The sequence below is a fragment of the Brachypodium distachyon genome, chromosome 3, assembly GCF_000005505.3.
Source record: "Brachypodium distachyon strain Bd21 chromosome 3, Brachypodium_distachyon_v3.0, whole genome shotgun sequence".
Taxonomy (NCBI): Eukaryota; Viridiplantae; Streptophyta; class Magnoliopsida; order Poales; family Poaceae; genus Brachypodium; species Brachypodium distachyon.
Window position 1 is genome coordinate 42352567 of NC_016133.3, and position 20944 is coordinate 42373510.

At 47.5% G+C, this 20944-nt stretch overlaps 5 protein-coding genes across 6 annotated transcripts; 2 read left to right on the forward strand and 3 right to left on the reverse strand.

Annotated features, from left to right (window-relative positions):
• Nucleotides 1-2187: 2187 nt before the first annotated feature.
• Nucleotides 2188-4314, reverse strand: LOC112271777 (transcription factor MYB80-like). The gene is made up of 4 exons (XM_024461847.1): nucleotides 4007-4314; nucleotides 3578-3893; nucleotides 3299-3451; nucleotides 2188-3003 (listed from the first exon to the last, which is right to left on the reverse strand). The coding sequence occupies exons 1-4, from the start codon at nucleotides 4210-4212 to the stop codon at nucleotides 2434-2436; spliced, it is 1245 nt and encodes a 414-aa protein (XP_024317615.1). The 5' UTR covers nucleotides 4213-4314; the 3' UTR covers nucleotides 2188-2433.
• Nucleotides 4315-4468: 154 nt separating this feature from the next.
• LOC100845403 (glycosyltransferase family protein 64 C3) lies at nucleotides 4469-5749 on the reverse strand. Its single transcript, XM_014900555.2, has one exon. The coding sequence runs from the start codon at nucleotides 5584-5586 to the stop codon at nucleotides 4555-4557; it is 1032 nt and encodes a 343-aa protein (XP_014756041.1). The 5' UTR covers nucleotides 5587-5749; the 3' UTR covers nucleotides 4469-4554.
• A 58-nt stretch (nucleotides 5750-5807) lies between these two features.
• On the forward strand, nucleotides 5808-6758 carry LOC100830128. Of its 2 annotated transcripts, none has more exons than XM_010237010.3 (3): nucleotides 5808-6070; nucleotides 6170-6304; nucleotides 6418-6758. In XM_010237010.3, exons 1-3 carry the CDS (start codon nucleotides 5876-5878, stop codon nucleotides 6541-6543), a joined length of 456 nt encoding a protein of 151 aa, XP_010235312.1. In that variant the 5' UTR covers nucleotides 5808-5875; the 3' UTR covers nucleotides 6544-6758. The 2 variants fall into 2 exon arrangements, with proteins under 2 accessions (XP_010235312.1, XP_003574777.1); XM_003574729.4 differs by having other exon boundaries at nucleotides 5811-6070; nucleotides 6414-6748.
• Nucleotides 6759-14050, reverse strand: LOC100845703 (isoamylase 1, chloroplastic). Its single transcript, XM_003572346.4, has 18 exons — nucleotides 13507-14050; nucleotides 13224-13409; nucleotides 13030-13122; nucleotides 12607-12759; nucleotides 12218-12294; nucleotides 11555-11696; nucleotides 11351-11458; nucleotides 11157-11242; nucleotides 10712-10783; nucleotides 10512-10638; nucleotides 10074-10160; nucleotides 9007-9099; nucleotides 8478-8636; nucleotides 7993-8076; nucleotides 7704-7784; nucleotides 7549-7628; nucleotides 7300-7417; nucleotides 6759-7183 (listed from the first exon to the last, which is right to left on the reverse strand). The coding sequence occupies exons 1-18, from the start codon at nucleotides 13885-13887 to the stop codon at nucleotides 6926-6928; spliced, it is 2385 nt and encodes a 794-aa protein (XP_003572394.2). The 5' UTR covers nucleotides 13888-14050; the 3' UTR covers nucleotides 6759-6925.
• Nucleotides 14051-16675: 2625 nt separating this feature from the next.
• Nucleotides 16676-18327, forward strand: LOC100846009. The gene has a single exon (XM_003572347.4). It carries the CDS (start codon nucleotides 16895-16897, stop codon nucleotides 17690-17692), a length of 798 nt encoding a protein of 265 aa, XP_003572395.1. The 5' UTR covers nucleotides 16676-16894; the 3' UTR covers nucleotides 17693-18327.
• Nucleotides 18328-20944: the final 2617 nt, after the last annotated feature.

Genomic DNA, 20944 nt, shown 5'->3' on the forward strand with positions numbered 1-20944 from the left:
CTTCACCAACAATACATACGCATTCAACATAATCAACAGCAATCTTCAGAGACACAACAAAGCACTGGCTGCAACAACAAAACTATCCAAACAACTAAATCATTAGTAATGAACCTACGGTGAAGAGAATTAAATAGGATGTCGTGATTACAAGAAGAATGTTAACCTAAAAATAGAGATATAATGAAGCCGCCGCTGACCATAACAGCAACTGCACGAAGAGCGAGTCCAACGGGCATTCCAGGCTCCCATGGAACGTTGTCTATTCTGAACTCCGGTGGCTGCTGCTGCACCACCTCTGGACCCTCCACATCCATCGAATATATGGTCGCACGGCTTATTTTCATAGTTTCCTTTATTTATAATAGTCAATGGAGAAACAATTGCATATCAGAAAACATGACAACAAAAATACACGGCATCATGGTAGCAGAAACAAGCTACGTGGTACAGACAATAAGAAAGGGCCCCGACGCCTTTATTGTTGAATTGGATGCTATGCTAATAAAATTGATCTAAAGCAAGAATCACATTTGCACACACGGGTCAAGGTTTTGCCATTATTAGAACACAGTTACATGTTCATGACCAAGAAGTCCAGAACTCGCAAGCTATCATACCCGGCTACCCCCTACTGGCCGATAATGTCAAGAACGTGTTGTGCGTGTGACATCCGGGCCCACACGAGCTCGGTCGTGTTAGCGACGCTAATGATAGCAAGGAGAAATGCAAGCCCTGAGGAGACCACGTACCTCTGGCATAGCCTCTCGTGCGTGCCTGCGTAGCTGAAGCGCGGGTCTACGGTGACGCCCCACGCCCCAGAGGCTGAGCTCCACTGGGTGACTGCGATGACCTGTGTGTTCATGATAGTATTAACCAGTTTACATCAGTTTGGCAAAAATAACTTAATAAGTAGAACAATGCAGGAAACAAGAGTACGCACCCACTCAGCAACAACGAAGGAGTAGGCGAAGTAGTCCCCTACCCCAGCGTCATTGCAGTGATGTAAGATGGCGACTTGGATAATGAGCTTGAAAGGGCCCTAGAGAATCTGGAAACCCACAAGCGATTTGACAAACCTGAAAATTATTGAACGTATAAACCAACATTTTCTTTCCTCATGTGTAATAAAAGAGAATAAACAGGGACCACTCATTCAGGAAGATCCAACGATAGATATCGACGTATACTGATGGAATCGGTCTCGTTTTGATTGCAGTATAACAACAAATTTAGGTTTCTCCGTTTGGATCAATAGAAACACACGGCATCATGGCAAGAGGGCAAGAGCCCCCCCCCCCCCCCCCCGCACCTCCATTTATTGTTGAATTGGATTCCATGCTAATAAAAATTGGTCTATATTGTAGTTGCAAAATGGAGAACAATTAGGCTTGGTTTTTTACGTAACTGAAGAAAACAAAAGAAAGGACAGGAGACAGATTATATTGATTGAAAAATTCATTGTATGTATTGTTCTTCTATTGCCGTATGAGACTATGTGATGTGGCAAGATGTTAAGTTTGCGACTTCTTATTATGCTGATGTGTCCATTTTGATGGATTATGCATGCCACTTTCTATTATGTGTTGTGGTTGCCATATTTTAAAAATATTGTTCTCTTGTGGTCAGAATTATGATTGTTGTGCAGATTTTTCCAACATATTCTTGTCCTTTTATATTATGAAAATGTTACACGAATATACATCTAGCATATGTACAGAACAATGTAATCATCATGCAATTCCAGTTCATCATTTTGACTATCCAAGCACGATTTGGCATTCAACCTCAATATCAAGTTTGGGTTCCGAATATCTAAACATCCAACAAAAATATTGACGTCCAATTTGTAGGGAAAGAAACTGACACGTATGGCAGCAATATAAAAAGAGAGAGGAGAAACATCTCTTGGTGTGGTGGTGGAATTGCACCAGGGTTCAATTCCTGGTGCTCACAATTATACTATAGGGGTTTCCCCTACGGTTTATTGTGTCAAATTACAGTATAAGTACCTTATCAAAGAACTTTGATATTTTTTGCGCTGGAAAGAGAGAATGTCTTTCTACGCACATTAGTACAGACAAAAAAAATTACCTTTGATTTTTGTTCTTTTGAATTTTTTGGTGTGAGAAGGCTAGTAAACATCAGACGAAGAGATGTGTCCCGAAATTACAGTAGGCATTAATCAACCACAATGCAGTATATATGAACTCGATCAAACACATACACATGTTAACATAATTCCTTCTAGTACTGCTCAGGATACCCAGCTAGCCATCTATATGAGCACAAAAATAATGTTACAATTGCACAATGAAACAACAACGGAGCAGCATTTCAGATTAGTGGATGCTATAATAAGCTAGGGTGCACGTCAGACTCAACGCATTATTAGTCATCCGGATGCTCCAGTCATGAGTCAGTGGCATCGATCTACAAACCAGTGGACGGCGGCGGCGGCGATGGCGAGAGCTCAAAGAAGTCAAACATCTCTGGTGCAAGGTCATCGAAAATCGTGTCCCGCCGCACCAACCCGCCGAGGAGACCATACTCGTCAACGTATTCCTCCTCCAGCCCAAAGAACCCGAGAGGAGGCGGCTGCTGCGCCTGCTCCGGTTTCGGCTCCAAGTAGGGGACGCCGCCATTGCCCGCAAGTGTGGCGGCCGGATCGACCATCGGCGTGGGGTCACCGGCGCAGAGGAAGGACAGCGGGTGGTGGAAAGAAAGAGCTGGAGGGGCGGCACCGTAGGACGAGCTGCCGCATATTCCTGTGGCGGATGCGAACCCGGCGACCGGAGACGGTGGGACGGGTCCGGGGCCAAGCAGTCCTGGGAACAATAATGACGTGTCGGCGCACCGAGGGTTGGCCATCGGCGGCGGCGACGGCGGTTCTTGACTGCTCTGACCGATGATGTAGTGGCGCGTCGTCGGCAACGGCGGTGGCTGTTGGAAAGGGATCGTGGGGAAGCAGGGACGCTCCCGAACCTGAACCTGGCATAGATACTGAAAGTGTGTGAGGCTTCAGTTTCACACACAGGCACAGCACGTAATTCAAACATGTGACACTTGTAAAATTTTGGAAACTTGAGAGAAAAAATCTGTCGACTCCCTCTGTCTGGGACGGAGGGAGTACACCATAAGCACGTACACTTTCATAAGAAAAGTAGGTGAGTCTATATGGCACAAGATATTCATTTTTACGCTCAATAAGGTGATTGCTGTCTATTAGTAGTTCAGAAGCAACGACTGTTTTTTTTCTTGGGAGAACCGGAGGAGGCATGCAACAGAGTAGACTCACCTCGCCATTCTGCTTGCCGGCGTCGGCGCATTGAGTGAGCGGCGGCGGTTCTTGGCTCCAACTCTGGCCGATGATGTGGTGATCGTGCATCGTCGGCTCGTGGAAGGGGATCATGTCGAAGCAGGGACGGTGATCCTGAACCTGGTACAGAGGCTGGAAATGTGCAATGCTTCAGTTAACAAAAACAAAAGGCCTCTCCATTAAAGTGCAAACAAAAGCAAGTTCAGAAACATGGAGACTGCTGTGTGTGTAGTCCTGGTTCAGAAGAAACAGAGTCACCTCGGAAGCCTGGCCTGTCGGCAGCAACTCCTGCGAATGTGATGGCGCCGCGGCAGTGGAAGGGGAAGAAGAAGAAACAGCGCCGCTGCCGCCGGCGCGGATCTGCCGCTTGGCGGCGGCGGCGGACCTCCTGGTGCGCGGGCGCAGCGGCGCCCTGAGGATCCTGGCGAGGCGCTTCTGGCGCGTGCTCCAGAAGTTCTTGACATCATTGTCCGTCCTGCCCGGCAGGTACGTGGCGATCCTCGCCCACTTGTTCCCGAACTGCGCCTGCAGCTCGATCACCACCCGCTCCTCCTCCGCCGAGAACTTGCAACCCCTATAAATAATCCACAACCAAACACAAAAGACATTGATGATCATCATCATCCAGCGGAAGGAAGCAGAGCAGAAGCAGAGGACGCCATGGAAGCAATCAAGCAATGCACGCACGTCTTGAGGTTTGGGCGGAGCTTGTTGACCCAGCGGAGGCGGCAGGACTTGCCGGTGCGGGGGAGGAGGCCGCGGGACCGGATGGAGCTCCACTCGCAGGCGCCGTGCTCCCGGACGTGCCGCCGCAGCACCTCGTCCTCCTCCGCCGTCCACGGCCCCTTCTTCACCGCCGCCGACATCCTCTCGCCACGCCCACGCGGCTGCATCGTCGTTCGTCCTCGTTCTCCAGAGGCAGCAAAGGCAGGCGCGCCCACGAACGAACGCCCACTTCCGGCAATGTCGGGAGGAGTGGTCTACTGGTCTGTCCGGGGCCGAAGATTTGTATTCGACAACAGCGGAGCCCATCGTCAACATCAGCCGTCCGATGGAGATCGTACGGTCAGGTTTCAACCTCCCGGCACAACGGGACGCAGAGGAGCCCAGCAACCGCCAAACACGCCCACAATTCTGAGAGAATTCTCGTCCCAAAACAAAACGTGCTCATAAATCAAAAATCAAATTCAGATTACAGAGTTCATTTAGCACGCTGTCTTGGAGGAGTTCTGGCTTCACTGTCTCTGGTCGTCGCAGGGGACTAGGCGGCCGTGTTTGCTGCAGAGCCCCTGCTCGCTTCCGCCGCCGGCCGGCACCACCTTCCCGTAGCTATACCTCAGCGGCATCCTCCCCAGCAGCCGGTGGAACTCCGTGATGCATCCCCCTCTCTTCTCCCAATGCGCCATCCCCGCCTGCCCGCTCAGCCCCACGCCCTTCATCGCATCGGCATCGTCGTCGTCGTTCCTCGGGTCGCCCCAGTCCCTGACGCTGCCGGCCTCGACGAGCACGGGGCCCTCCCCGGATGCCTCGGCGGCGACGAAGTTCATGAGGATGTCCTCGCAGTTGCGCTCCCGGTCCACCACGGCGCGCGCGGCGGCGAGGTCGGGGGAGCAGGAGTAGCGGCGGAGGAGGGCGGGCGAGAGGAGCATGAACTTGGTGAGCACGATGGAGTAGCGCAGCGGGGAAGAAGAAGACGTAGAAGATGCCGAGGCCGCGGTGTAGGCCCACCGGGCCTGGGCCAGGTCCAGGTGGTGGGACCGCGGGAAGAGGCCCACGAGCCGGGACGACTGGTTGTGGTGTTGGTGTTGCTGCCAGGTGGCGAAGGCGAAGGAGATGGCGGCGGCGTCGGGGAGCAAGTCGTCGTCGGCGACGGCGACGGCGGCGGTGCGGATGACGGAGCGGAGCGGGAGGAAGCGGGCGTTGAGGGAGGGCGAGGATGTGCGGTGGAGGGAGATGGAGGGGGGGAATGGATGGAGGCGGCGGAGGAGGGAGGATGGGGTGGAGGGGTTGCACCAGAGGATGACGACGGCGAGGACCAGAGGGTGGGAGGCGTAGGAGGCGGCGATGGGGCGGAGGAGCGGGAGCCGCCGCTCCGAGTACCCGCTCAGGAGCACCGTCAGCCGGTCCGGCCGGAGGTTCGCCTCCTGCGGCCAGGACGCCTCGTCGCAGGCCGCCGCCCGCTCTTCTTCTCCTCCGCCTCCGGCGGCTGCCGCGACGAAGGTAAGTGCCGCAGCGAGGAGAACAATGTGGTGGCGCAACGACGGCATGGAGTCGCGGAGAGGACGCGGCGGCGAGATCTGGCGTTCAGCAGCCGGAAGATGTTGACTTCAGAGTTCGGACGCCTTGTAGAATCAGCAAAGTAGAAGAATCTGTGTGGGCTCGGATGTCAGAAACCATTGACCGCATTTGACTTGTGGAGGCAGCGATCCGACGTGGACTCCCGTGGGGCCGGGGTGTCAGGGCCTTTGCTTTCTCCCTCGCCAGTTTTATCCGGAGGGAACGGTGCTGAGGCGAAGCTGGGGAAGCAAGGAAACTAGGAAAGGTTAGAGGCCAGGGATGGCGGCGGTGCAATGGTGTAGCTGCAGCGCGGCGAGCCTGAACCGCTGGTGCCACCGCCCGTCGCCGTCGCCGCCGACCATGTCAACGGCCCGGCACCGGCATCCGAGGAGGATCGGCTGCGTCTCTGTCCCCAGGGAGCTCGCCGCGGCCACGGCGGCGGAGGCACCGCCGGAGATTGAGGCAGCCATGGAGGTTAGTACTTCAGCATCCCTCAATCCTGGAAGCGATCCATGGAGGGAGCTCGAGTGATTAGTTGCTTACCCAATCACGTGTGGTTTAATTTGTCCCAAGGAAGAAGGTGTAGTAGAGTGCCAGGAGTGCGGCGGCGCCGGGTGGCTGCTGTGCGGCTTCTGCAAAGGGAAGAAGAACAACGTCAAGTCGGAGAGCAGCCCAAGGATCTACCGCCGCTGCCCCACCTGCAAAGCCGTGAGTCTTCTTCTCTATTAACCTTCACCTCCGCCGCGCCGCCGTCTTCTTCCTCAGCGCCGGCACCGGTGAATGATGCAACGACCGGTGTATGGTGTTTCCGTTGCAGGCAGGGTACATCCTGTGCGCGAGGTGCAGGGTCTACAGGTGCATCACGTTCCCGGAGACCGCCGACACGTGATCCAACGGAGGCATATATATGTGCAGCAGTTTATTTATCTTTCGTCCATGTAGATTGAACCAGAAAGCTCCTCCATGCTTCTTTTTTCCTTCTTCTTCTTCTGTTCTACATTGCCGATGAATGTTCTTCTCCTGGCTTGGACGACAGGAAAAACCAACCTACTTGTTGCCGGCTCTATGCAGTTTTAAAAAATGTATCCGTGGGTTGATCAGATTGTTAGCTTCGCCCAAGGATCAATCACACAGAGAAATCACGAACACAAACGAACGGAAATTATATGCCAAAGGCACAGCTTGTGCCATTGTTCTCCCTTTATTTCTGTTATCACAATTGATACACAGACTAGGCCCTGGTGATCACTGGCAATTAGAGCACTTGCACATCTTTGATGATATGCAAAAGGGCTATTTACATATATATTCTCTACTGTACATTTTCTCTTAGACATCGGGGCGCGATACAAGGATGATGGAAGAGTAGCTGAGCATGGGGTAGAGACTAGAGCTGAGGAAGTGGGAGAACTGGTGGATGCTGAAAGCGCGGTGAGGTAGGTCGTCGGTGAGGAAGTCGTACGGTGCTGGCTTGCCTGTGTCGACCACCGGTTCCCACCGGCACCCTGTGCGCTCCGGGAGTGCGACAACGGTCGGCAAGTGGCTGGCGTTGAAAGCCACATAGATCTCGCCTTTTGTTTCGTCCTTCTGTCGTAATGCACAGAGGCACATCATTACTTCATAAAATCTCACCATAGTTTACTTTGGGCACAAAAAGGAAATTCAAACAACTTCGGTGAAATGTGAGAAAATTATGTTTGTACCATGGAAAAGGCGACGAAACGGCTTGTCTCAGACCAGTCAGGCTTCCCAGGCTCATGACCATGCCATTGCAACCGTTGGGCCGTTGGGAAGTCCTCGAGGGCAAGACATTCACACTCTCTGCGGTGTAAACCAAAAGAACAGAAGTAGACAATGTTAGCTTGATATAAGCTGTAAACGACCTCCCTCATTTAGCATTTGGAGGGATTTCCAGTGGTTCCACATTGAATTTATTTTGAAACAGTAGTTACTTTCGGAATTTGGTCATGAGGCAGCAGAATCGGTGCAAGTCAGAGGATTGCTCTTTTTTATCCCAGCGGAAATAATTGACCTAAGAAAGAGAATGGGTGAACATAAGGATTTAAAGATAGCTCTTCAGAAATATACATGACCACACTGGACTGACATAATGGTCATGGCAGTATGTGTTGTTGTTGCCTCCTTTTGTATGTCCGTATTCATCGCCCATGCAGAACATCGGAACTCCCTACAAATTGGGAAAACGAAATAATTTAGGAGGTGCAGAAGAGGGTGAATTTTAAGGGAAAATCATTTAACATCATGAGGTCTTGTAGAGAACTACAAAGACAACTAAAACTGAGGTGCTTGCAAGCGAACAAAAATAGGCCATTGGTTGTCCTTTGTGAAAAACAATCAATTTCAAAATTTTGAACACATCAGATAATAAGTCTTACTTGAGAAACCATGAGACAAACAAAGAAATTACGCATTTGCCTCTTCCTCAATCTTCTGACTGACAATCTTGCGAATTCTCCTTCCTGTATGTTTCAGATTAAACTGTAAGTATGTGTTGTCGTACATGATTCTGAAGCAACCTGGCAGTTTCCATATAAAATTTATTGCAAACTAAAGAACATGATGTGGTTTCAGAATCATTTGTATAGCTGAGGTCTTCATCAAATTCAATTGATCACGCTCATGGTTTTCCCCTGTCTGTACCACTGACCAGCTGTATCAATATTTTAGCCATATCGTCTCACGTACAAAATAAAAGGTGAGTTCACTCTAGAAAATACAATTCTATGAACAATGACATCTGGTAGGGTCCCCATATTGTCCTAATTGTTCAGCTATTCAGAAAACCGTACAACAACATTTGTCAGCAAATTGACTACAGGTAAAGCAAGAAATATACAAAAATACGAGGGTTCAGAATTACCTCCCCACAATTCCAGCTAAGATTGTGATTTTCTCCATCTCTGTTGTTCTCACCATTTGGTATATTATACTTGTTATTATACGTCACCAAATCAGCCAATGTAAATCCATCATGTGCACATACAAAGTTGATACTGTGCCAAGGTTTCCTTCCTCCTGCCTGGTTAATCCACCAAAAATTGTAATGACCAATACCAAGTTACTGATTAGATTTATATGCAAACCGAACAGAAATGTTGCGGAGACGGATTGGATTATTAAACAGATGAAGATTTGGCATTTTTCTTATAGATATACATGGTTTGCACTGATGCTTTTATTATGCCAGGGTTGGGTATGAAACCATTTCAGTTTTCTTTAAAGAAAGAAGGAAGTTTAATCAAGAGTAGTGTTTTGTACTTCTAACATGAATGCAGATACGTAATAAGATGATCATTTCATACTTATATGTGTATTTGTATGAACGTGGTGTATTTAGAAAAAGAAGGTAAAATTGCACTGGATCCATTAAACGTATTGGCAGAACATACCTGGTATAGGTGTGGACTTCCACAAAGGCATTCAGCAAAACCACCAGCAAATCCATCCGTTCCTTTGATGAATTGACGCACAATGTCCCGGTACTGAGAAACAACCACACAGGTCAGTACTTTGATGAACTAGCTATAGAAAAGTCAGTACTGGATAGTACTTCGATGAAACACCTAGTACAGAGGTAAAGTGGGAAATGTATGTGCCAGACGTTGGTTTAACTGAAGATGGTGCACATAATCATATGTCTTTCACAAAACTCCAGCATCATTAAACTCATATACACAAGCTTAATATCTTAGTGTTTCCTACGGATTTCAGTTTTCCATGCCCTCATTAAAAACCAAAGGCACAGCCAATGTAGTCAGTAATGCTGTTTTTAATGGAAACAATAGTCAAGGCCATACTGAGGTGTACATATATCAAATATAACCGGGTTCCATAAAAGAGGATCCAAAATAAAAATCACTACAGCAACCTCAAATAAAGCTACAAAAGATAGCAAACTAAATGCCATCCAAGCACTTGCTTAAAGCATCTGCCATCTTAGGAGCAACCCTGGCATTGAGCCATTCCAAGTACTAAAGAAACATCTTCCAGCTATGCTTATTAGGGAGATTTTGTTTGAAAATGCATTTATTTCTTTGAATTGAAATTTGCAACAAGCCCAGCGTAATTAATTCCTTGAAGAAAATTTATGCGGGGCCAGATTGTATTTTGGAATATGACAACTTATGAAAGATATATAGAGATGATTTCCAGGAGACATTTATCAAGTTTCCAACATTTTTTGTTGAATTGACACCCAAAGAATAGGCGCATCCAGTAACTTATTTGTCACACACTTCACCATTTAGTTCATGTGTTATATTTCTTGTACATTTATGGATGCATGATAATTTGTTCATGCTCTTTGAAGTTTAGCCAGACAACGCACTAGTTTCCATTGATATGTCTCGAACATAAATTACAACTTCCATTTCACATTTTTTAAAATAAAAAGTCATTATACTTAGCAAATCATACATTAAATTGGTGAAGGTACACACTACACAGTTCTTATTACCTTCCCATTCCATTCTGACCAAACATTCCAGTGAGGAAATTGTCCTACTTGATAGAGACCTCCTGCATCCCATGCTTCAGCAATGAGCTATAATTGCAATGAGGAAAGGGAGTAAGAGGGGCTTCCAAGGAGCACAATGATATCTTAAGTATGCTAATCGATATATACTCCCTCCGTTCCTAAATTCTTGTCGTGATTTTAGTACAAATTTGAACTAAAACCACGACAAGAACTTAGGAACGGAGGGAGTACTACTTTACATATCTAGTGTGTAGTTAATATTGTACAAGAAAAAAGGCATCCAGTGATTACTCAAGAGCAGCAGGTAATGATAATTATTTGCCGTGAAAATGAATTTCTTATCAAAATTAGGAAATGGAAAATTAACATTAGTGAAACAATTGAATATACATAGATGATCATGGTCAAATGAAGCACCTTGACACCTCCAAGAATTGGGTCATTGCTGATCATGTCAATAAGTGGTGGAGTCACAAGAGGTGTCCCTGTTGTAATCATGTCACCTTCTATTTGGTCTCCATACACATTAACAGGATCCCAGAGACTTGTAAAAGAAATATCATTTTAAGAATCTTCTGAAAAGACAAGAGACAAACAAAAAATAAACAGAAGTTTACCTGGAACCTCTGGTCATTATAGATGCAAGATCAAAACGAAAACCATCAACATGCATTTCCGTCACCCAGTACCTGCAAAACAAATGTAATTAGTATTCAATGAAGAGTCTGTCTTAACTAGTAGATATAGAATACACCAACATGGTATGCACTAAATGTCTGATGGAATATCACTTGGCAGAAGATTCAAACTTATTCCAAGCAATGTAACTGTTCCTTTTCTTTCTTTGTTTATCTGTAAACATACTAAATTTGATGAGATCGGTATAATAGATTCCACCCTTTTATTTGAAAGCGTACAATTTACAAGCTGCCAAATCTATACGCACCGAAACATTAGCACTTGTAGTATTTAAGGATATAATATGTTGGTGATCAAAAGATTAACCACTGCAAGCTTGCCAATTAATCCTTTATCCAAATGACAATCAGTGAGAACTGATACCTCAAACAATCTACAATAAATTCACGGACCACAGGATGATTACAGTTGAAGGTATTCCCACAGCCAGAATAGTTATAAAACTCTCCCTGCATGAACAAAGGGACCCCATGAAAAAATGACATTCAAATTTTTAGTTTGCACCAAACTGAATCTACATATGAAAGAACAATCACATAACAAGCAATATCTCTCACCTTAGGTGCAAGCATATAGTATGTACTATTATCAATCCCCCTAAATGATAATATTGGACCATTCTCGTTACCCTCAGCTGTATGGTTGAAGACGACATCCAGGATCACCTAACAGTAATACATCTTGGCATCAAAATTGTATGTCAAAAAGGGTGCGGCTACTAGATAAGCATTAACTTATATTGACTCTTACAAAATTGTTACCTCAATGCCCCGTTTGTGAGCCTCTCTTACAAAAGTTTTGAATTCATTTATGGCATCACGCCCACAGTTGTTTATCCCACCTGATGCATATCTCGTCATTGGTGAAAAGAAGTTTATGGTAGAATATCCCCAGAAATTCATCCTGGTAAGATAGCGAGCAGTTTATCCGAAAAGTATGACAAATTGGAGTTTGTGTTTCCAGTGAGAAATATGCTAATCATAATCAAGTAAAAGCACATACACATGGTTCACAGGAATAGTGAGGGCGAATTAGAACCCTCAATAAAAATGTAAAAGCACACAGAACAAATCCTTATTAGCAATTCTGGAGATGACAAGACAATAGCATGCAAGAGTTAATTTTTGAGCTATCAACTATTCAACTGTAACTTGGCTTGGTGCGACCGATCTCAATTATGGTTTTATGTCTCGAAGATAAAATCTAGCTTAGGTACTTACAATATATGGCAGTCATTACAAGCAACTGGTATCAATAGTATGTACAGAAACACCTTGGGTTTAAAATAGTAAAACAGTTCAGTGACTTGAAAAATGAAAAGTAATATTTTGAATAAATTCAGTTCTGCAGGCATAGGACATGTATGATTGTATACTCTCATTGAACACTGCTGGTAGGGTAATACTGAAATCAAGTTTGCATACTTCGAAGAGGAGGTGAAGTACTCCAGCTCGTTGAACTCATGGCAGGGCATTAGCTCTACACAATTAACTCCAAGCTCCTGTGGAGAGAATGTTCCAATATCAAACTAAGAATACACATACAACTAAAGACTAAAATTGCCAGTATTAACTTGACCCGTACATTTAATGACCACTCATAAAAGAACGAAGTAGACACCAAACTAATGAGCATAGTGTTCATGTAAATAGTATAGAGTTGTTAAGCTGATCTGGTAAAGCATAGTTGGTCATGATTAAGTTATACAATGGGGCATATTTAGACACATCTAAACAAACTGCAAGTGAAAACACATAACATTTTGTAATCAAACAAATTATTGGAATCAGTAGTTAACAAGTACCAACTGTACCTTCAAATAATCGAGCTTCGACACAGCCCCAATGAAAGTTCCGGGATGTTTTACATTGCTTGAATCATGCTTTGTGAATCCACGTAAATGCATCTCATAGATTACAAGGTCCTTCTGAGGATATCTGAGAGGTAGGTCGCCTTGCCAATCAAACTGCAGATGCAAACCCTTTTACTGCATTTTCAATTAAGCAACTAAGACAGCAATAAAAAATTAGCAGATCTCGTTTCACTTCATTTCCACTAGCAAACAGAATAGAAATAGTTCTTTAGCAAACAGCTGGAGATGTATAATGACATCGGTACTTTTAATCATGACCTTCTCAAGTACTGTGATGGTGTATAAGAGGAAGAAAGAGGGGAAAGTGAGAGAAAAGAAGAAACAAATGCAACTGATAAATATGTTTGAGTAATTCAGGCATACCGTACTATATGGGAGAGGGATCATGCCAGCCATCTGAGGCCAGCATTCACCGCCAGGCGCCGGAACACCGTATTCTCCTCGGCTCACCACTGCCTACAGCAACACAAAAACATGGAGTAAATAAGACCCATCTCAGTCGATTTCTCTGTACACACCATCAAGCAGAGCAACGCAAAGCAAAGCTGATGCGCTACCTTGGCATAAGGATCCACCACGACAGCGGAGGCGTCGAAGCGCTGGCCGCAGTGAGGGGCGAAGGCGCCGTCGAACCTGTACCCGTAGAGCATGTCGTGGAGGTGGCCGCCTTCGAGGAAGACGTGCCAGACGTTCCCCGTCCGGTTGGCCTCGGGGTCGAGTGGCACCTCCTCGGTCACCCTATCCTGCACCAACAACACAGGAAACTGAAAACGGCAGGCCAAAGAGGGGCGGGCAGGGCATTGCTGGATTCTGTTCCGTGGGGAGGGGAGCTTTGCTGACCGCCTTGAGGTCGTCGGGCGTGAAGAGGCAGAGCGCGGCGGCCGTGGCGCCGCCCGAGTAGACGGCGAAGTTGACCCCGCCGGCGAGCGCGGTGGCACCGAGCGGCCCGGGCATTCCGGCGAGCACCCTGCACGCGCCGCCCAGCGCGTGCCTCTCCACCTCCACCAACGCCTCCTCATCCTCATCCTCGCCTTCCTCCACCAACGGCTGCGCCTCCAACGCCGCGGCACGGACTGCCCCGACCCCCTTCCGAGCCCCGCCACGCGCCGTCCTCGCATTGGGTCGCCGCCGCGCCGCGCCGCGCAGGCGCGGCCCGGCGAGGGACGCGGGGCGCGCGCAGAGGCAGGGGACCTGAGCCGCTATCGTCATCGCCATGTGCATCGTCGCGCGGGGGGGAACCGAACCCCGGTGATCGATCGGTGGAGGACGATGGATTTTCGGGAGGAGGAAGGAAGAGAAGTGCGATTATTTATCAGGGGATCCGCGCTTCTGTTGGTGGAGCCGGGAGCGTGACTGGAGTGCGTGCGTGGTAGTGTGACTGTGTGGGGCTCGATGGATTGCGCCGCGTCCGTCCATTCCTGCGCGCGCTCTCGCTCGCCTCACTTTTTTTTCAGAGGGAGGGAGGGAGAGAAAGGAAGAGACGATGGCCGGTGGGTCCGGGGCCGGCGGGCCGGGAGTGTCGCCTTGCGGCGCTCACCGTCCACTTGGAGGGGCGTGTCGTGCAGCTGGTACTACCGTGTGTCGTCCAGCCGTTTGCCGCACTGGTTAGGCACTTTTGGAACAGCTTCGGCCGGATCGTGCTTAAGCAGAAAAGGAAACTCCAAATGAGCTGCCGTACGTACGTGTGTGTAAGCCCTGTTAATTTCTATCTCCAAATTGAGCTGTTTTACTGCCACTTGAAGTCTGAAGTACTACCCTCTTACTGAGCTCTCCTATTGTACGTGAGGAGACACAAACTTTGCTGTTGTGCCAGCATGCTGATTCGGTAGGTGGATCATGTAATATACTTTCTTAAAATGTTGCCTTGCACTGTGAGCCGGCCCCCTCCCCCCGGGGGGTGTCGGTTTTGGCGTTCCTCTTTTGACATGGTAGTAGCAAGTTTTCGTCCATAGCGAAGGGGCCGAGCCGGCTCTAGAGCAGTGGGTGTCCTGTTGATTTAAGTTTTGGCTTCTGCCCCTATTTCCCTCTGCTGTTGGTCAGTTTGCTGTCACTGTAAAAGACTATATGTTGTTTTCGTTGCATGCAATGAAAAATGAGGGTAGCCCAAGTCAAAAAAAAAAAAAAAACTATGGACCAATGTCATTAAAGACTGACGTTTAACTTTGCTGGATTTGAACTATGAATCCAACCTCGTGAAGATTGAAGAGCACATGTAGCAGGAAGAGGTTGGAGAGAGGGAGTGTTGACTTTTTTGTTTTAAAGCGAATTGATGACCAACAACTCCAATCTTTATTCGCAATGTTAATATTTCCTACTCGTGGATTTGCATGGCCCAACTTGCTAGTGGTGAGAAGAGGTTGAATTGACGAAACAATTTTTTTTGTTGCTAGTGTTGGTTGTAATAAACTGAATTGACGACCAACAACTCCAAACTTTATAAGTCGAAAAGATACATGAGCAGACGAAGCTTTATTGATCCAAGAGTTGATCCAACACACTGGAATACAGAGGTTCACAAACACAGATGACGATCTGCGATAAAGAGAGTATGGGCCTCTCTGTTTGCTTCAATCACGTTTGTTCGTGACCGATAGTGCTCGCTTGGAGCACCTCCCCACGTACGTGTAGCAATGTCCGACAAGATCATGCCAAGTGGACGTAATCACCTTGTTGCCCTTGTTAATTTCGATGACCACCGCACGCTAGTCAGTCCGACGCAACTCTGTACACGTTGGACTTGAGGACCTTCCGCCACGGAGAAAGCTTCCAAGGTTGGTGTGGATCAATCTGGTTCTCCACAAACACCACCGACGCCCGCTGGAACACGCCATGTTCATCGCGGCAAACTGCACTGGCTGTGCCGCGGCTCGGCTTGCCGTCTTAGCAAATGCACCATCAGTTTGTTTAAGGCATCGTCGTCCATTTTTATTTTTGTGGGATGGGCCCAGGACAAAATCAAAAGAAGGATTCATAAACCATTATGCTTGGACAATATTTATCATGGAACTCTCAACTCTCATAAAACATAGGCCTTGGGGCCCAGCTTGTGATGAGTGAGCCCTAGGGCCTGGGTCGTTGCACTTATCGCTATGGTACGTCGTTGCACACGCATAGATCCAGAAGACGTAAAATGATTCATGCATGAGTAGGACAGGAGTGATGGTATAACCATGAATCGTGGCAACATATACCAAATGAAGGAACAAAAACGATGTGATCGATGTTCATAATGAACAAAAAGGATACAATATTAAAATGCTGCTAATGCTGGCAATACAAATTTCCTCTCTTTAATTTTCGCCCCTGCATCCTTTGAGCTAGCTATTCCTAGAAGGTACGGAAGTTCGTGTGGCGGAGCTAAATGGTCTTGCGTGGATGGGACCGTGGTTCTCTTGCTTGCATGCATGCACAACTTAATCACAGATTCATGAGGGTCTATTTGATTCACGGGATTGAAACATTAGAGGAATAGGAAACAGAGGATTGCAATGTCATGTCCACTTCGATTCTATAGGATTTTGTTTACACCAAAGTTTGTTTGACTGTATCAAATAATTTCTTCAAGAGGTTGAAGTGGATGTAAAAATATATAGTACAAATGAATCCTTTAGGAATTTTTTTACAGGATTTCATTCTACAAATCAAATGACCAACATAGAAAAAATAATAAGGATTCCTATTCCAAAATTTCAATTCTTATGAAAACTCTTGAATGTCAAAATATTACATGTATCTAGACATTTTTACACATAGATACATTCGTATTTGGACAAATTTGAGACCCAGTCGGAGGGAGTATATCAATTTGAGCAGGTTTGATTTGCACACGATATCACGTGGCTGTAAGAACATAGCATTTGACCAGTACACATGTCCTGGGAAATACCAGGGGCATTTTGGTCCATCTCCACCTAGCAGGAAGAGAAAGAAGAAAAGGAGAGGGAGATTCCAGAGTTTTCCGGAGCTGGAATCGAACCTTCTCCACCCTTCTGGCTCCCTCCACCTGTCCCACTCCAGATTCCACCACTCTCCCCATCGAGCTCATATATCTCCCGCCATTGCACACCCCCTCAGTACGACCACAATCACAGAGAGGATTCATCAGTACCAGCAAGCAAAGCAGCAGGAGCAGAGGGATTGGATCATCGGTGGCAGCTTGATTTGATTAAGCGGCCGGGCCAGCAGGCATTCGAGCTAAGCTAGGAGCTTGGTCGCGAGTTAATTCGTGATGGTGGTGCTCATGGAGTACGTCGCCCCCGCGGCCGGCGCCGGCGTCGGCATGGCGACGAAGAGGAAGGGCGCGGAGGAGCCGGGCTTGTTCGCGTGCTCCGCCGGCGACTGGGACGGCGACGGCGGCGTCCCTCTCTCGTGCCGGGCGACCAAGATTAGGCGACTGGAGAGCGCCGATCTCGACGCGCCAGCCGTGAGCGTCGGGGCGGGTCATGGCGACGACGCCATGATGGGGGAGGAATTAGAGACGGAGCAGATGCCGGCGCCCGTGGCCGCGGGCGGGGAGAAGGCGGTGGTGCTGTACGAGCCCCAGGCCGGCGCCGCGTCCTCTGACGGCGGGCACGGCATCGTCGGACTGTGGAGGCGGCTCCGGCCGTGGGCGGCGCCCGATTGGGTCCGCGACATGCTGCGGGAGGCGGACGGCCGGACGGTGCGGGCGCTGCTGTCCGGCTCCGGCTGCGCGCAGGAAGACGACTCCGCCAACGCCGCAGCCCTGGCCGTGGTCCCTTGGTCCTCCGCGCCCGCGCCATCAGCATCGACGGATCAGGCCTCGTCGTCGTCCATGGCGGCCGCGGAGACGTCGGAAGAGGAAGATGCCGAGGGAGCAGCGGCGATGGACATCGAGGAAGAAGAAGACAATCCAGGCCATCAACATCAGACGGCCCAGACATTCGGGCCGCCAGCAGGCTGCCGCGAGGGAGGCTGGAGCAGCCTGTACCGCTGGCCGCAGCAGCAGCAGCCCGCCATGCCGCTGCCGGCAGTCGGGCAGGCGAGGCCGGTGACGTGGTCGTGGTGAACCCCGGCGCGAATTTGATCTCTGCTCTTCTCTTTTTTTTTCAGTAGACAGTTTGAAAGGGATCTGAATAATCCCCTTGATCTGACGATGCCGGTACTGCTGCAGCGTCAGCTTGTACTGTACGGTGTATTTTGTTTGCTTTTTGGAGTCAAATCTATGAATTGGTTCGTGCATACACGCGCTCGTCAAGCTCGATAGGTAGCACCTGCGACTGAGATAAACAACAGAAGCTCCGTTCGTCGGACCTCCTGTAAAAGTGTAAGCTGGAAGAACGGAACAGAGCATGATGAACAATCCCCAATTCTGAGACTCGATCGGCAAGGTTTAGGGATCGTGGGGCAGCAGGACTTTGATCCAGCATCCATGTGTACCGGTGTACGTACCTTGTGAGAATTCTACCTCAGAAACACCGAGTAACAACAATGATCAAAGAGACAGAGAAGATTCGAGAAACATCTGCTTGGTTAGTGTGTGTTTTTTTCAACAGTACATCTGCTTTCTCGGGGGATTCATTCATGGGCCGAAACACGAGGAGATAAATGGGCCGAGGCCGGAACGACCAGTTCTGGTCCAGTTTTGCACCTTCAAAATTTGAAAATGAAAAGGAGGGTCTATTGTGTACTCCCCCATTCTGACACAAATCTACCCCATAAATGCATCCAGCTCTGTACTGAGAGGCTATAGATTATCTGGATGACAGGCAGTAAATTATGTTTGCTTCTTCTTTTTTTAAGTATGAACCCATTCAATATATTTGAGTTCTCATTATAATCGATATTTTGGGGTGTAATTATACATGGGCCATGTAATTGTGGTTTTCTCATTATTTCATCATGGATTATTTCCTATACTCTCTCCGTCCAACAAAAGATGTCTCAAGTTTGTTAAAATTTGGAGGTATCTAAACATGACTTAGTGTATAGATGCATTCAAATTTAGTCAAAGTTGAGACTTTTTTTGTTGGACGGAGAGAGTATATATGTTACTGTGTCTGTTTTCAATGATCTAGATAGCGGGGGGGTCTCTTGTGAATATCACAAAGATGTGGAGAATATATATGATATATTGTTCATTAAAACTATTGCACTCTACTTTACCTCGCCGCATTGATACCGTTAAATCTTCGCGGTTCTAGTTGGATTATTGGTTAGGTTTCAATGCACTCGAACTTTACGACCGTTTGGAGCTATTTGACTCTTCAGATCATAACATTTGTCGTATATAATTAATGCCACCTGTAAAGCTTTTAACGCGCAAAACTCTACTAGGGCATATGGCAACCTCTGCTTGAATCCAACTACACCACTTTTAGTTTCCTCTTTTTGTTTTCCCGCGTTTTTTGTCCACCCTTGATGTCATCAAGATTCAGGTATCCGATGTCAAGAGTCAAACCATTATAACTAGACCGCAAGCTAGGTTGTGAGCATATCCATTAAGCCGGACGTGCCTAAAGAAACTCGTTGCAAGTTGCAACATGTCTCACTGACATCATCTAACCACCCGAGTTCCATCTTCATCTGACTTCCTAATGATAGGTAAATAAAGTGGAAGAGAAAGAGCACGATGAACAATCCCCACATCTTAATTTTGACTGGGCCAGGTGACGTACGGGCTACCTCTCGATCGACCGGCTAGACGGCTACCTCTAAAAAAATCCGCGATGCACAAAGGGATTAGCCAATTGGGTAGACAGGTATACATTGTGGTTATCCTCGGTGAGAAATGAGAACCAAAGTTTACCGGTTGGATTTTCAATATTTTCAAGTTAATCGATCGATCATCAGCACCTAATTATGGTCTTCGTCTTTTGAGTATGAACTCGTCTGCTATTTTGCATCATCGATCTCCTCACTTGAGTCATGTGCTGTCCTTCATTAATTTCCTCCAAATGTACCTTCAAATATTTGATTTTGCAAGCACGGGAATTGACATCTTTGTGTGTGTGCGCGCGCGCTCATCCGTCGCACACGAAAAGAAACACGCGTCTATAAGATTCAAATCCTAAAGCCGGTGAATTTTTTGCCCTAGGAACGAACCACAAGTCGCTTTCAGGCTACAGTTGTAATAATTCTAAACTATTTTGCGCCTCCCGAGCAAGCCACGGCAGCGCTCCGTTTTCTGGGTTCTTTTAGCGCGTGGGGATCGTTTGTTCTGGTCCCATTGTCAGCCTATGGACCGACGGTGTGATGCATCTGGCAGTAGACCCGCTATCAGCCGGGTAATCGATGGACGCCTCACGGAGTCACGGCGACGGCTTGTTGTTCTTTCTTCCACCGACTTCCTGTCTTCGACAATCTTCCATCCCAACACGATTCCATCTTCCACAGTCTTCCATCCCTGTCCGATTTTGCTTCTTCTTCCTCCCTTCATTCTTTATCGATTGTATCTTGGCCTATAAAAGCTTGTCTCCGGGAGGAAGGGTCAGCCTTCGTAGCGTTTCTTGTGGCGGCGGTGGTTTCTCCAACAAGTGCTGTTCGTGGCTCGATTTGGCGCCGCTGTCTGTATCTGTTCGGAGGTCCTGTTCGATCGGTGGCTGATCTCATGGCGCTTCCGGCCGGGGCGTTCAGGCGTTGACGAAATTTGGTGGCGGTTGGTTGCTGTGGCCACCGGATGCGGTGATGTCCGGTGAGTCACCATCGGCAATCACCCCCAACGCAGGACCACCAAATTCCTCCGAGTACTCTGATTCGCGCAAAAGGAAACCAATCCCTCGCCCAAACCTCAGTACTTCCTAGGTAACGTGGATAGGAGAAGGAGCAGAGGATTAAAGTGGCCGATCTCTTTGTCACTGACTATATGTGATAGTTTCCTGTCCGGCAAGATGATTGATGAAATGTCTATACAAGATTACCATGGGGCAGAGCTCTTTTATTTTTTAGAATAAGTGTAGTGTACTTTATATATGAATGATTGTTTGCTTGTCTATGGAAAACTTCCTATGGTTTCTCCTTTTAATTACACCTCCTCAATGCAAGGTTAATTTTGAATTTAGTAGATTATTAAGTTTCTGCTCATATTGTTGCTCTTTATATTGTCTATATATATTAAGTTTCTGCTCATACTGTTTCTCATATTGCAACTCAATAGGATTATGATGGAAGGAATATATTGCAAATAGAAGTTCAGGGACATACAAAAACGCTCGAAGCGTCAGACAGTTGAAGAAACATGTCTAGGTGATGTAAGTATCTTGCGCACCACCTAGCCAATTGAGATAAGTTTCTGCTCATATTGTTGCCCTTTATATTGTCT